Source organism: Rana temporaria, chromosome 3 (assembly GCF_905171775.1).
Source record: "Rana temporaria chromosome 3, aRanTem1.1, whole genome shotgun sequence".
Classification (NCBI taxonomy): Eukaryota; Metazoa; Chordata; class Amphibia; order Anura; family Ranidae; genus Rana; species Rana temporaria.
The window spans coordinates 372322083-372338768 of NC_053491.1; the positions used below are offsets into that span (position 1 = coordinate 372322083).

The window sequence follows — 16686 nt, forward strand, 5'->3', positions numbered from 1 at the left end:
TGATACCTCACATGCATGGTGCAATTGCTGTTTACATATGACTCCAGACCGACGCTTGCGTTCGCCTTTGCGCAAGAGCAGGGGGGGACAGGGATGCTTTTTTTTATTTTTTTATTTTTTTATATATTTATTTCGCTTTTTTTATTTTATTTGTTAACTGTTCCTTCCATTTATTTATTTTTTTACCATTTTTATTGTTATCTCAGGGAATGTAAATATCCCTTGTGATAGCAATAGTTAGTGACAGGTTCTCTTTTTTTTTTTTAAATGGGGTCTATTAGACCCTAGATCTTTCCTCTGCCCTCAAAGCATCTGACCACACCAAGATCGGTGTGATAAAATGCTTTCCCATATTCTCAATGGCGCCGTTTATATCTGTGGGGGGGGACATTCCCTCCCACTGAATGTAAAAGCAGTCTAGAGGCTAATTAGCCGCTAGGACTGCTTTTACATGAAAGCCGACCGCTGGCTGAAAAGAATGATACCAAGATGATGCCTAAACCCGCAGGCATCATTCTGGTATAACCATTCAAAGTCCAGCAACATACCAGTACGTTGATGGTTCTTGTTGGACAAGTATTGTAATCTTTTTTTTTTTCATGCAGCCTGTTGGCTGAACAAAAAAAAGATTGATCGGTGGGTATGCCCACCATTAGAATACCTCCCTTCATCCACCCACTTCTAATGATGGGCATACATGCACCATTTATATATGCCGAAGCATGGGGGCATCCTCCCGCAAAAAAGTTCTGCCGCGTACGGTCGGACTTTTCTATGCCGCGTACACACGGTCGGACTTTTCTATGCCGTGTACACATGGTCAGACTTTTCCACAGGAAAGCCTCCGTAGGAATGTCAACCGTATGTACGCGGCATTAGGAGCAAAATCGCTCCTCCGCCCCTAATGCCCCCATGCTCCGGCATATATGCTCTTTTTTGAACTGTAGTGGTGAAATCACCTCCTACAGCATTGGAGTCGCGGCTTTATATATCGTGGGAGCAAACGCTGTTGCTGTCACGCTAAATAAATCTGCACTGCAACTGAATGGCGTACCTGCTAAGCAAATGATGGTTAACATTAAAACAAAGTAACATTCCAGTATAACAGTAAGATCATACCATACCTGCAAAGCAAATACCTGTAAAAAATAAAACATTTTTTAACGCAACCTGTGCCTAAAATATATATATGCCGAAGCATGGGGGCATCCTCCCGCAAAAAAGTTATGCCGCGTACGGTCGGACTTTTCTATGCCGCGTACACACGGTCGGACTTTTCTATGCCGTGTACACATGGTCAGACTTTTCCACGGGAAAGCCTCCGTAGGAATGTCAACCGTATGTACGCGGCATTAGGAGCAAAATCGCTCCTCCGCCCCTGCTGCCCCCATGCTTCGGCATATATGCTCTTTTTTTTAACTGTGGTGGTGAAATCACCTCCTACAGCACTGGAGTCGCGGCTTTATATATCGTGGGAGCAAATGCTGTTGCTGTCAAGATAAATAAGTCCGCGCAACAGCTGAATGGCGTACCTGAAAACAGTAAAATAAATTACATACCTGAAAAGCAAGCATGAAAAAACATAACAACAATAAAACTTTGCAGAATAGAATACAGTAAAAAAGAGCAGAACAATAGAGAGAGAATAGAGAGGGAGAGAACAATAAAACGACAACTATTTTTGGTTTTTTTATTTTATATTTTTTTGTGTTTTTATTTTTTACTTTTTTTTTTTAACACTTTTTTTTGTAACTGTGAACTGTAACTTCAACTTTTCGGTTCCAGGTTTGGGTCTCTCAAAATGCGATGGCATCTTGGGAGACCCTGTGTAAGTGAGCCTAGCCTGTGAAATGTTTCACCCTACACTAATAATTAACGTGTGTGTGGAAGCGTTCAAAACATTCACCAATACAAAGACCAGGATTGGCAGGACATTTGGGACAAAAATAACGGGTGTCATGCCTAAATCCGCGCTTGGTACAGACACGACATTTTCTTTGGGGGGCTCGTTGGGTAGGGGTACTCTCGAGGACATAAGAAAAATGCCTCTCATGCAGTCGGCTTACTGCATTTGGTAGGGGCTGGTGAGGTACAGTACCGCCTGGATACAGGAGTTCTGTGATGATATCCCTCTGGAATTGAAGGAAGGATTCATTCCGTCCTGAAGCTCTGTATACGACATGAGCATTCAGTAGAGCCAATTGAAATAAATGTAGAGACACTTTTTTGTACCAGCGTCTCGTCTTACGGGCAATATGATACGGCGCCATTAACTGGTCGTTGAGGTCCACCCCTCCCATATTAAGGTTATATTCGTGGACACAGAGGGGTTTCTCCACAACACCAGTCGCCGTATGAATTTGGACTGTCGTGTCTGCGTGAAGGGTGGTAAGAACGAAAACATTCCTATTGTCCCGCCACTTCACAGCGAGCAAATTTTTACATCTGCAGCAGGCTCTCGCCCCCGGCCTAATACGGGCATCTACAAGCCACTGGGGGAAGCCCCGGCGATTAGGTCGCACGGTGCCACATGCTCCAATCTGTTGATCAAATAAGTGGCTAAAAAGTGGCACGCTGCTGTAAAAATTGTCCACATACAAATGGTACCCCTTTCCGAATAAGGGTGACACCAAGTCCCAAACAATCTTGCCAGCGCTCCCCATGTAATCTGGGCATCCTTCCGGCTCTACCTCACTATCTTTTCCCTCGTAAACCCTAAAGCTCCATGTGTAGCCTGTGGCCCTGTCACAGAGCTTATAGAGCTTGACCCCGTATCTGGCACGCTTGCTGGGAAGGTACTGTTTGAAAGACAAGCGGCCAGCAAATTTAATCAGGGACTCATCAACGCATACAACCTGCTGGGGATTAAACAAGGCTGCAAAACGTTCGTTGAAATGGTTTACGAGGGGCCGAATTTTGTAGAGCCGGTCAAATTCAGGGTCTCCACGTGGACGACAAAGTGCATTGTCACTGAAATGCAGGAACCGCAGGATCGCCTCGTATCGTTTCCTGGCCATGTGAGCAGGGAAAACGGGCATATGGTCGATGGGATGTGTGGACCAATACATCCGCAATGTCGGAAATTTGTGTATGCCCATGTTGAGGGTAAGGCCCAGAAAGGTCTTAAATTCGGAAACCTCGAGAGGTTTCCATTGTTTGGCAAGGCGAGACTGGGGGTTAGCGGCGATGTAGGTACCAGCATATAAATTAGTCTGGTCCACAATAGATCTATAGAGATCTTCCGTGAAATACAGCGAATAAAAATCAAGTGACGTAAAGTTCGCTGTATCCACCTGAATACCGGGTTGGCCAGTGAATGGGGGAAGTACAGGTGCTGTAGAAGTGGTGGGGACCCAATCAGGATAGGCAAATTCTACAGGAAGGGCACTATGGGCACGACGGGCCTGTCTCTGTCTTCTTCTTGGTGGCAGCGGGACACTACTTGTGCTTGCCACATCGCCAGCTTGAACTGCACTTATGGGACTCGCCACGTCACCAAGTGTTACTGCAGTGCTGGATAAACGACCAGGGTGTACTAGGCCGCTGGTGCTTGCCAATCCACCAGAAGGAGTAGCGGCGCTAGTACTGGATCTCTGCTCCATACAAGGGTCCTGCGGTTCTTGCTGCTCAACAACATCAGAATGGGATCGGGTACGCCTGGCCTTAGCAGGGACCACTACTCCGTCGTCCGAACTATCTGACATGGAGCCGCTGTCGTAAACGGGTTCGTATTCTGAGCCAGAATCTGTCAGATGCGTGACCTCCTCCTCTTCACTATCTGACATGCACATGAACTCCAAGGCCTGCTTATCATTGTACCTTCGGTTTGCCATTTGGACTCTAAATTTAGTGGTACAATGGTAAGGATTCACAGGTAAAAAAAGCACCTGATCTGTAGAAAAGCAAACGTAGAAAACGCTTCAAAAAAAACTGTAAGCGATCGCAGGGATCAGGCCTGTCTCTGCGAACGCTGCAGTTATGTGTCTTGTGTTTTGTAAGTGACAGTGATCGATCGATACTGCACTTGGGTGGGTTGGGCTGGGCAGAGGGGGAAAACGCAGGTGCTAGCGGGTATCTGGGCTGATTCCGCTAACAATGCGTTTTTGGGTACCCTAAACTGCTGGGTACGCTAGTATAGATCTGATCAGATCAGGTATCGATCCGTTCAGATCCTATACCACTAAGGGGGGTGTATGCTTAGCGAGTGGGTGTAAGCGGTACTGGCTCTAACCTAACGCTGCCTGGGGCGACGCAGACCCTGTCTGGCGCTAAAATTAAATTTATATCACCCGCCGGGTGATCAGGGGGTTAAACCTATTGGGTTATATACGGCGGGTGCTCTGATGCTATAAACAGCAAACTAACCAACCAGCGTCAACCGTAACACTTATACGGTGATCACTGGTGAAAGGGTTAACTAGGGGGCAATCAGGGGGTTAAAACCTTTATTCGGTAATATATGGGGGTACCTGACGCTTTCTAAAAACCTGGTGGCGAACCTAAAATAACTAAATAACTAACTGGCTAACCACGTCACCAGTGACACTTATACAGTGATCAGTGGTGAAAGGGTTAACTCTAGGGGCAATCAGGGGTTAAAACCTTTATTTATGGGGGTACCTAACGCTATATAAACCTGGCGGCGAACCTCAAAAAAAACTAACTGCCTAGCGGCAACAGTGACACTAATACAGCGATCAGAAACCGATCGCTTAGTGACACTGGCAATAGGGGTGAAAGGGTTAACTCTAGGGGCAATCAGGGGTTAAAACCTTTATTTATGGGGGTACCTAACGCTATATAAACCTGGCGGCGAACCTCAAAAAAAACTAACTGCCTAGCGGCAACAGTGACACTAATACAGCGATCAGAAACCGATCGCTTAGTGACACTGGCAATAGGGGTGAAAGGGTTAACTCTAGGGGCAATCAGGGGTTAAACCTTTATTGGGGGGGGGGTAGGGGGCTACCCTGGACCTAAAGGGGCCTAAACCTAACTGCCCTGACACTTTTTTCTGTCACACTGACACTAAAAGCAGTGATCAGAAAATAAATGATCACTGCAATCAGTGACACTGTGACAGGGGGTGATCTGGGGGTGCTGGGGGGGTGATCGGGGGGGGGTTATGTACCTATGTGTGCTGTGTCAGTGTGCTGTTGGTGCAACTCACAGTACTGACGTCTTCTCTCCTCTGGAACCGGACGAAAAGACCGCCAGAGGGGAGAAAACGTCACTTCCTCCCTGCCTGTGTTTACAGTTACACAGGCAGGGAGGGCTCAGCTGGAAGCTCATTCGCTGACGGAGATCGAGAGGGGACGGCTGGAAACCAATAGCCGCCCCCTCCTCCCGGACCTCCCGTACACCGTTCCCGGCCCTCGCATGTACCGGAGGGGGTCCCGATCGGACCCCCGAACCCAGGTAAGTCGGGGACGTACCTGTACGCCCATGTGCCTGTACGTGCCATATTGTGGACGTATATGTACATGCGGGGGTCTGGAACTGGTTAAAGAATCAGCAAACTCTGCATTGGAGATTGTCAGGGGAGTTGAATTGAGATCACGTTTTTTAAATGATTAATTGTGCAGCTCTAATATATATATATGTGTGTGTGTGTGTGTGTGTGTGTGTGTATGTATGTGTATGTGTATGTATGTATATATATATATATATATATATATATATATACACACACACGTCCTGTGTGTGTATATATTATATAGAGACAGACAGATATCATGGCCCCATACATATGTATAGCTCTAGCTCATACATATACTGCATCTAAAGCTCTGGGAGGTCGCATATGTTGCTGTGTCTACATGTGTATAGGAGCAGATCACAGAAGTTAACCCAGGATTTGTCTTGTAGATATTGCAGGATGAACGGCCATTTATCCAATTATTATCGAGGAGGCTTTGGAAGTAATTCTGCAGACTTCAGGTAAACTTGCTTAACTTTACAGCCAAACTGATGATTCCTGTAGGTAACTGTGACACCTAAAAATGATTGAAGTGCCCCTCTGAACCACACACTGCCTTCCTCTCCCTCTGTAGTCCCTGCACTCACCTTGTAGACTGTCGGTTTGTATTTTTCTGTTACTCTATGCCTACTCCATACACAGTCTATTCTGTACTCGCCCCATAGAATGTCACTCTTTATCCTACTTTCACCTTGTACTCCTGTACTTTGAGGTCACCCTGCACTTACCCTATAGACTATAGTCATCAACCCATACTGTAATGTTTCCCCTTACTTTTTAGACTGTCACCCCACATCCCTTTGTCACATTGCATTCTCCCTATAGACTGTCAACCATTTCTCTAGTGTCACCCTGCAATTGTCCTAGAGAATATAGTCATCCATTCTTCCTTTTCCTTACAGTAATTCCGATGTTACATCAGTAAAGTCAGAGAAAAGATCAAATGCGAAGAGTCTTTATGGTAAGGTGTTGCTTCGGTGGACTAATGACTGTGAACCTTCCTGGACCGTACTGTACAAAAGTTTTAGGCAGGTGTGAAAAAATGCTGTAAATTAAAAAATGCTTTCAGAAATAGAAGTGTTAATCGTTTATTTTTTATCAGATAACAAAATGGAAAGTACAGTAAGTCCCCTACTTGCGAATGAGTTCCGTTCCGGGAGCATGTTCATAAGTCCAACTTATTCACAAGTCCAACAAAGATCAGCGCTTGTGGGCAATGGCTGTGAACGCTGATCACTGTGTTCTGTCGGGGGCAGTCTCCCTGTCAGAAAACAATAGCACAGCAGGGGAGATCGCTGTGCCAACATTGCTTGTGTTGCTACGATGATCTGTCAGTTTTTTTTTTCATTCAGCCTGCTGGGTTGAGTGGAAAAAATGGAGTGTGTGTACCTAGCTTTACATGATTGGACATGCAAACACATGTTCGGATCTTTAAAAGTTCACAATTTGAATGTTCGTATGTAGGGAACTTACTGTAAATGTACAGAAGAGAAATCTAAATCAAATAAATATTTGGTGTGGTGACCCTTTTCCTTCAAACCAGCATCCATTCTTCTAGGTACACATTCACACAGTTTTTGAAAGAACTAGGGGGGTAGGTTGTTCCTAATGTCTTGGAGAACTAACCACAGATGTAGACTGCCTTAAATCATTCTGTCTTGTCATGTAATCCCAGACAGACTTAATGATTTTGCTGATCAGGGCTCTGTGGGGACCAAACCATCACTTTTAGGACTCCCTGTCCTTTTTGCTGAAGATCATTCCTAATGACATTGGCTGTATGTTTGTTTGGGGTCATTGTCCTGCTGCAGAATATATTTGGGGGCCAATCACATGCCTCCCTGATGTTGTGGCATGATGGTTAGATATCTGCCTCTATATTTTTTTGAAAGCACGCTTTACAGCATTTCTTCACACCTGCCTAAAACATTTGCACAGTACTGTATATAGATCAGCAGAGGATTGAAAGTGAAGAAACCTCTACCTGCTAATCCATTTTATAATTGAGTTCCTGTGGAGTATAAGAACATTCTAAGTTATACAGTTCGAACACTCTGCTCAGTGGCTGTTAGTACACCCCTCTGCTGCACTCCGCCACCAGGCCCTTTCCCTGGAATTAGGTAGAGTAGTATGAACCCTATTCACCCAGATGAGTCTGTTCATTGTTATCAGTCTGAGTGTTTTGTGTTATGGAAGTAAATTGAACAAATTATGAAAGATATTCGGATTGTGTGGCTCAGCCTGCATTTAATTTGGTAGCTGACCCTGTGTTAATCCAGAACATGAGAAAGCACCCACAGCTGGCAATCACATAATGAAATATGATGTGGGGAGCCTTCCTGTGTCAGTATAGCATAAAAGATGATGTGGGGAGCCTTCCCGTGTCAGTATAGCATAAAACATGATGTAGGGAGCCTTCCCGTGTCAGTATAGCATACAAGATGATGTAGCGAGCCTTCCCGTGTCAGTATAGCATACAAGATGATGTGGGGAGCCTTCCCATGTCAGTATAGCATAAAAGTTGATGTGGGGAGCCTTCCCCTATCAGTATAGCAGATTATGTGGGGAGCCTTCCTGTATCGGTATAGCAGATGATGTGGGGAGCCTTCCCGTATCAGTATAGCAGGTGATGTGGGGAGCCTTCCCGTATCAGTATAGCAGATGATGTGGGGAGCCTTCCCGTATCAGTATAGCAGATGATGTGGGAAGCCTTCCTGTATCGGTATAGCAGATGATGTGGGGAGCCTTCCCGTATCAGTATAGCAGGTGATGTGGGGAGCCTTCCCGTATCAATATAGCAGGTGATGTGGGGAGCCTTCCCATATCAGTATAGCAGATGATGTGGGGAGCCTTCCTGTATCGGTATAGCAGATGATGTGGGGAGCCTTCCCGTATCAGTATAGCAGGTGATGTGGGGAGCCTTCCCGTATATCAGTATAGCAGATGATGTGGGGAGCCTTCCTGTATCAGTATAGCAGATGATGTGGGGAGCCTTCCCGTATCAGTATAGCAGGTGATGTGGGGAGCCTTCCCGTATCAATATAGCAGGTGATGTGGGGAGCCTTCCCATATCAGTATAGCAGATGATGTGGGGAGCCTTCCTGTATCGGTATAGCAGATGATGTGGGGAGCCTTCCCGTATCAGTATAGCAAATGATGTGGGGGGCATTCCTGTGTCAGTATAGCATAAAAGATGATGTGGGGGGCCTTCCTGTGTCAGTATAGCATAAAAAATTATGTGGGGTGGTGACTTGCTGTATCCATAAAACATAATAACGCTATGTGGGTTGACTTCCCGTAGCCATACCACTTATGGCATGGGCTCCCCCCCCCTGCCCAACATACTTCCCCAAATTATCCTATTTTTTCCCTGGCTCAGACAGTTGAGTCGGTTATATTATCATTGTGTATTTTATGGCTTTTCTCAATAGGAGGAGATGGAATTTATTTTTTCCGATCTTCATCCAAACAAAAGAAGAAAGGTAGAAGATTTAGCCTTGCTATGTGTGTGCTGTGACCATGTCTGTGTGTTTATTAATGGTACTTATTAATGGTATTAATTGGTTATGCTACTTTCATACTGCACACTGGGGAGGGGGGGGGTGTTAGCTGTAAAGCGCCACTCATTTTAGCGAGCGGGGTGCTTTTAACTCCCGCTAAAGGGTTTAAAGCACTTGCAAAGCGCAGCTGCGAAACGCTTTGCAGGCGCTTCGGCAGCGATGCCCATTGATTTCAATGGCAGGAGCGGTGTATACAGTGCTCCCGCACCACCCGAAAGATGCTGCTTGTGGGACTTTTTCTAACATCTGGCAAGCGCATCGCCCCAGTGTGGAAGCACTCGGGCTCTCACACTGGGGCTGCAGGGGAGGTGTTTTTTTTCAAGTGCTTTACATGCGCTATTTTTTAGCCCAAAAGCACCTGAAAAACGCCCCAGCGTTAAAGGGGTCTTAATGGCACATATTGATTTTTCACCCAAATATTGTTTCCTGAAGCCTATATACTGTATGTCCTGTACAGGGAATAATCTACTCTGGAAAGGGGATAGGGGACATTATTTTAAAGTAGAACTATAGTTAAAAAAATGGATAGAGTAAAGGACGGTTATAACCCCCGTAATGTTTAAATGTTTATTTTTTCAATCTGTGTCCCATTGGGGAGATTTACCTTCACTTCCTGTCCCATTGGCAAAACATGAAGTGAGAAAAAATCCCTGCTAATTAAGGGGATTTCTTGGGGACCTCCAGGCCACCAGAACCAAAGTGCCCATTGGAAGATTTCCCCTCTATTACTTTTCTGGGGACAGCCCAAAATGTGACTTTGTTAATGGCATACAGGACAAAAAGAGGGTGAATTTCCCTAATGAGGGCACAGACCGCAATAAAAACTAACTGGTGTTCTAATCCATCTCCACTCTATCCAAAAAAAGTTATGCCTTTAGTTATACTTTAATTCTGGATATAGCGTACAGTTTCGGAGGTAGTATTACAATGAATGTGATATATAGAGAAAAAGGAGGCTTTTTTTTTTAAATCATATTGTGACACTAGAGGAGGTTATAATGGAATGGATATAAGACAATGAGGGGTTATAAAATAACTATATAGTAACTGGAGCATATTCTATATAAGATGTATCTTAGAAAAAAGTGGGGCTATACTGGAGGTAACCTCTTTTGGTCACATTGATTGCTATACTTTATGTGAGTATATTGGGCTTTGCTTGGGTAGAGGATGTTTTTTTCTTTATCTCTTCTATATATGCTTTTTTCTTTGCATGTGTCTGCAGTGAGATTGCTGTGTTCTTTGTATGTAGGATGCTGTCTGTTGTGGAGTACGACCCTTAAAACAGGGACATGCAGAGTTTAGACTGTGTTGAAAACCTGCTCCTACTGCCGTGCACTACCCAAAAGTGTGGAAATACAGGCAGTGGCAGCAAAGCAGTAATTTTGCAGAGGCTACTGGCATGGTAAAATATATACATGCTATTCTTTTAGCGTCCCATATTTTTTTTTTTTTTACAAGTCATCTTGTGGTGACAGGGTCCTTTTTAAAAAGCGGAATCTGGAATTAAGCTTTGCCTAGAAGTAAGGGGATGAGTGTCCCTTTCAGCTCAGTGAGCTTCCAATAACAGTGTATAGCAGGGTGCAAGTGGTAGTATCTTACTGTGGGAGCCACCCACAGCACCACTGTTGACTGACGGTACAATTGTAGCTACAGATTGCAGCTTAAAGTACCTAGAAGGGTCTGTGATTTCAAAAGATGGCCCCCCACTTGGTACCTTTTTACATCATTTTTGAACCTCATACTCAGGGCCTACTGGGGGATCCCTCTTTGGCCAGTCAGCCGCTTCTTTGTCATACAGCTGAAGGCTCAGGACCTTGCTCATACCCATACTATGACATCATGTTGTGGACTGTTGATTTCTACTTGTATGTAGAGTTTTTAAGAGAGTATTTTCAAATTGTAATTGTGTCCGTTACTTTGCATGTGGTACCTGACAGGATACACGTGTTTTTCTCAGTTGTTGTCATGCTGCATGGTACACAGTCACTGTATGACTTGGTATGTAAATTCATTACTTTATAAATAAAGAATAATAAAAACATAATGTCTTTAACCAAGAAAGATTGGGGCTCTAGGCTGGCGTGTGTTAGACATATTCATGTCTCCTCACATCCTCCAACCCTCAGAAATGTATTGGTCCTGAGCTATAGAAATTCTCAGTGAAAGATGCATCATATTATCTTCTCTGTCATCCCCTGAGGAATCCAGAAAGGAAGTGTACATTGGATATAGCTAATGGAACCTGTAGCAGACTTCAGTTTCAAAGTAGAATGACCCACGCTCATCAGTGAGCTGTATAAAAATGAACACAAATAAAGCTCTGAGAGTGAAGTTCTTCCTGTGAGCCTTCAAGAATTATTCAGCAGACCTAACTTCCCTCACAAATAACTCCTAACCAACCAAGTATGAGCAAAACATTATTATGTGCTTAAAAACTGATGGAAAAACGGTGCAGATTGCGCTTGCAGAAACACGAGTTTAGATCAGTTTTCATGCGCGTTTCAGTGAGTTTTTTTCAGGTTCGGCCACAGATATTATGAGTTTGGGGCTGTGCATGCACACTAACGCATGTCAGATTGTGAGCAGCGGCCTTGTCCATGCAGCCATTGCATCCCAATAGACATAAATCACGAATGAGACTGCTTACATGGGGACTCGCAAAACATCTGTACATACCCATTTAGGTAAACACAGTCCTCCACATGAAACCATTGCTGGCTCTGTCCCCACACGAAGATTCCCCTACTTCCTGTTCTGGTGACACTAAGGCAAGAAGTGTGGGACATTCTCGGGAGAGGCATATCATACGATTGTTTCCTTTCCCGCCCCAGAGGAGGAGGAGATGGGACTGGAGAAGGAGTTGGGACTGGAGGAAGACTTGGGATGCAGGAGATATGACTGGAAAAGGATGTGGGATGGAGGAGATGGGACTGGAGTAGGAGGAGATGGGACTGGAGAAGGCTATGGGATAGAGTAGATGGGACTAGAGGAAGACATGGGATGCAGGAGATGAGATGGGACTAAGGGAGGAGAAAAAGAGTCACCACTCAAGGCAGAAGATGTAACCGAAGAACCTCCTCACCAGATCCAAAGCCATGGGTGCTGGCAATGCATATAACAATGCAAAATGAAGGGGAATACTTGGACAGCCGCACTCCAAAAAATATTTGTTTCTTTTATTGTAAAAGTAAAATCACAAGATACATGCCACAGCAAACCAGGTACAAATTTACACATTTCACACTAAAACTTAGTGCTTACGCATAGACTAGGGGAGGACATGGGATGCAGGAGATTTGACTGGAGAAGGATGTGGGACAGAGGAGAAGGACATGGGATGGAGGAGATGGGGCTGAAGGAGGAGGAGGACATGAGATTTAGGAAATGGGACAGGGGGAGTATAAGGAGGACATGGGATGGAGGAGGAGGAGGACATAGAGGAGGACATGGGACTGGAGGACGAGGATGACATGGGATGGGGGAGATGAGACTGGAGGAGGGGGGATGGGATAGGGATATTTTTAACAAAAAACACTCAAATAAAGCACTTCCATACATGTATTAAAAACATACTCAATTGAGTGTGTAAAGCATATGTGCATAGGTGATGACTCAGAGATCGTGCAGTACCATAGACAATCATTTTTTATTAGGTGAAGTCACTTTTGTGACTTTAAACAATCACTCACCCCACCTGTCGCTCACCAATCGCTATCCAGGCTTCATCCACTTAATGGGCAATATTATCTTAGTTGGTTTCCTCTGTGTCCTGAGGCAGGAGGGTATGAGACGAATCATTGGAGTCCAACCACCAGGTCCATATTTTTGGGAACTTTCTAGGCTGCTTGTAAGTTAATTCTTCTCTCTGTAATGTGAAATTAGAAATTTCACGCCTTTGGTTGTGTATTGAAGGTGTTGGTAATATCCATTTCTGTAATATGAGTTTGCCAGCTAAGTATAGGGATCTTGTCTACGTGATATGCATTTCGTCCTCAAGTATATTCTCTTGGATTTTTACCAGGAATGCAAATTTGGGATCTAATGACACCCTTAAACAGAGGGAATTAAGGGTTGTAAGTACATTTTCCCAGTATCGATGAAGTTTGGGGCAACGCCACAACATGTGAATAAGGGACCCAGCGGCTGAGGTACATCTAGGACACTGCAGTGTGGGAGGGGATGGGAGGGCCCATCCCCAAGAGTGAAGCTTCTGCAGAGTGTAATGCACTCCATGTTTGATAAACAGCTAGGTTGGGCGCTGTAAGGACAACTGCCTATCATTCAGTAATTCTATGTCCCGCTGCCATAAACTGAAGCTATTTACCTATTTTGTCCAAGTACAAACAGCTGTTTTAAAGGTAGAAGATGGATCCCCTATTAGCACCTCCTTTAGTGCAGGATGCTGAGATTTCCGTAGACAAAATTGTAGAGGGGTTATATTTCAACTGGTAACAGACGCTTGGCTTTCTAGAGCACGGTGCAATTGGAGATATTAAAAAAAAGTTTTTATTAGATGACTGATGGCGCTCTTTGAGAGAGTTAAATGGTAACAGGACATCTTTATCACATAATTGATAGGGAAAACCAATACCTTACCCAGATGGGCATATATTTTAGTAAAACCTTCATACCGAGTAATATTTTGCACTGCTTCCCACAATCTATGTATCAAGAGAATTGTGGGGAAATTTCATTAAACATATAAATGGTGAGCTACTACTAACGGAACCAATGGAGATGCACTAAATCGAGATAAAACAACAGTATTGTATTGAGTCTTGTAAATTAACCTTGTTACAACCATACCAATGATGTACTTAGGAGGCAATGAAGTGTAGTCTGGTATTGGGCACAGCTAGACCACCTCCATCTTTAGGTAACTGTTGTATAGAGTCTAATTCTGGGGTGTCTATATTTCCAAATAAGATCTTGGAAAAGGCAATCAATGGTTGCAGAAAAGTTTTTGAAGTAACCACACAGAGCAGTTATGAAGGATATGAAATAACTGTGGCATCCATACCATTTTCACCAAGTTTACCCTGCCTTTTACCATTAGAGGTAGTTTACTCCAGATTTTACCTATTTGTCTAAAGCCTAGTACACACGAACGAATGTCGGCTGGTTTGGCTGGCTTCTGTCGAAGGCTCGTGACTGAAAATGGTCTGCCGACTGGCTCCCGGTCAGCACTCTCAGCCAATGACTGAAAGCGCTGACTGGAGTGTTATGGCGTTGGGCAGGGGGGAGATCGACGTACTAACATTGGATAGTTAGTATAGCTGCTCCGATCTGAGCTGTCAGTTCATTTTCGTTCAACCCAGCGGTGTGTACCAGGCTTACAGTAAATCTAGTGATCAAGTTTCTGTCAACATAGTCATGAACATGTGGTGTAACTACAACTCCCAGATATTTAAAAGATGTAACTACTGAAATTTGATTTGCCAGAGACGGAACCTCAGTGGTTATGGGGTCAAGCAGTAAAAGTACTGACTTGTCCCAATTAATTATTGAAGCCTGAAAAGGAACCATATATAGCAATTAAAGACCTAGCTCTCATTCCCCTGATGAAGATACGACATTAACCCTGTCGACACGCGTAAGGGAAGGGAAAGGACGGTGGAGACGGGAGCTGGTCTGCCAACAGAGGAGAACATTTGCTCGCAAACAAATCCCCAGATTTTTACATGCTTTGCATAAAGCGATGAACTGATGCACCATAACCATGTAAGTACATATATATATTTTGATATAAACGATATCACAATATCGAGTCGTTTTTATCATTTGTTTATGAGAAGACAGCACTACAGAGCTGGAGAAACAAATCCCCAGATTTTTACAGAGTTTTACATGCTTTGCATAGAGCGGTGCACTGACGCACCATAACCATGTGAGTACCCTCTCAAGGGGCTTTTTCTTAAATATATCTTGATATAAACGATATCACACTATTGAGCCGTTTTCATTTGTTTATGAGGAGACAGCGCTACAGAGATGGAGACGGTAGCACAAAGCACTTTGGGACCCAGCAATATATCTAGAATCCAGAGGTGATTCATAAGCGTGTTCAGACCAAGCTTGATCGCAAGGTCGCACGCTCAGAGGTGAGCGGCTACTACCCAAGGGTGGGGAGCATATGTGTGTGGATGTCACAGCACCGTTTGAACAACACGAATGGAATCCTAGTTCTCAAATAACAGAGGGATTTTTGATGCGATTTGGGTTGCATCGCATTATGTGATTAGTGCAGCACAGCATTTATGCACTTTATATAATTTCACAAATTTTTGTCCCTTTTATATTTTGCAATATTGTTTAATTTACCTCTGTATTTATGTTACTTTATGTAGCACTACCCCCGAAGTAGCTGCTGGTTTGATTTGGGTGGCACGTTACCTCTATCTTCCTGTCTAGGGTACTGGATGAGAGCTGTGATAAAGTCAATGTCTACACAAACAGTTGTCTTTTCTGTGCTTTTATTACCCAACTGGGTAAGAATGGTAAATAGTAGAAAGGTGAAGGGATAGAAGAAATGGAAGGTGACATATTCAGGTGTAACTGGTTCTTGGAAACAGTCCTGCTTCCAATGACAACTTTCTTCGCCACTCTAGCCAGAGTGGGTATAGCGCATCTGGATAGGCCTCTCTCACCAGCCTAGCAGCCAGAATGTCACTTGGAACTTTAGGGTGAAGTCTCTGCCACAGACCCTCCTAAAGGTGGAGATAGTTTCGGTCCAAAATCCTTCTCAACTGGATTCAGCACCCGGATGTCCTTCAAACAGCTTTAGTTACGTCAGGAACTGATAGGCGACCATCGTGCAGCCTCTCAGATACGAAGCGTCCTTCGATGAGTAAGTAGGCCTCTCCTGAGACCCCAGCCTCGTGCTCGGTGTCCCCCAGACAGGTTCTCCCACGGGACGGAAAGCCCAGGACCACTTGCAAATTGCAGACTCAGTCTACCTACTGAGTCTACGAGAGAGATTAATGCTCCGGACCAACGTGGCCGGAGCCAGGAACACTGCAACACACACACCCCGGCCAGGAGGGCCACACACGGGGGTGGTGGGACGACTGCCCAGGTGGATGGCGGCAAGGCGACTACCCTAGCCAATGGCGTCTGCCCCCCTAAATACCCCTCCCAGCATGCACTACGAGGCGATCAACCCTCCTCATTGGCTGCCGAGGAGAAGTATCCACACGACCCTGACTCCACTGCTGCCACCTACCATCTGGGGGGCCTGAAGTCCCCAGACAGCAGCATGGGCACACAGTACAGCCAGAGCTGGAACAGAGGCCTTAGATTTAGCCGAATAAACATGGTCAGAGGCAACTAACTCTCTGACCCCCCCGTAAATTTACAACAGCACCTGCTATGAAAGTAGCCAGGCGCTACATTTTATATTTTGCAATATTTTTTCGTCACTAAATTATGTGATAATTGGATTATGCACTTTGATCTTCACTATGTGATATATATGGCTTATGAATATTATGTTTATTGAAAGACAAGACGCGGTTCTTATAAGAAATTTGTTATTTTACATTTAATTAGTAAGGACTAAGTTAGGTAGCGTGCCATTTTCTTTAAAAATGCTTTGGGAAAACAATCAAAAACTTTACATTCTGTTGACAATTTGAAAGTGTCAAT

At 44.5% G+C, this 16686-nt stretch overlaps 1 protein-coding gene across 18 annotated transcripts in view; it reads left to right on the forward strand.

The window, feature by feature from the left end:
- Positions 1-16686, forward strand: part of EPS8 (epidermal growth factor receptor pathway substrate 8) — a 134276-nt gene that overhangs the window by 61620 nt on the left and 55970 nt on the right. For 15 of the 18 annotated variants that reach the window (XM_040345508.1, XM_040345506.1, XM_040345509.1 and 12 more), the window contains exons 3-5: positions 5869-5940; positions 6382-6440; positions 8911-8961. The exons of 1 other annotated variant lie outside the window; for it this stretch is intronic. In XM_040345508.1, the coding sequence (XP_040201442.1) occupies positions 5879-5940; positions 6382-6440; positions 8911-8961 (172 nt within the window). In that variant the 5' untranslated portion in view covers positions 5869-5878. The remainder of the gene's footprint in view (positions 1-5868; positions 5941-6381; positions 6441-8910; positions 8962-16686) is intronic. 2 more of the 18 variants (XM_040345516.1, XM_040345522.1) reach the window with 1 other exon arrangement.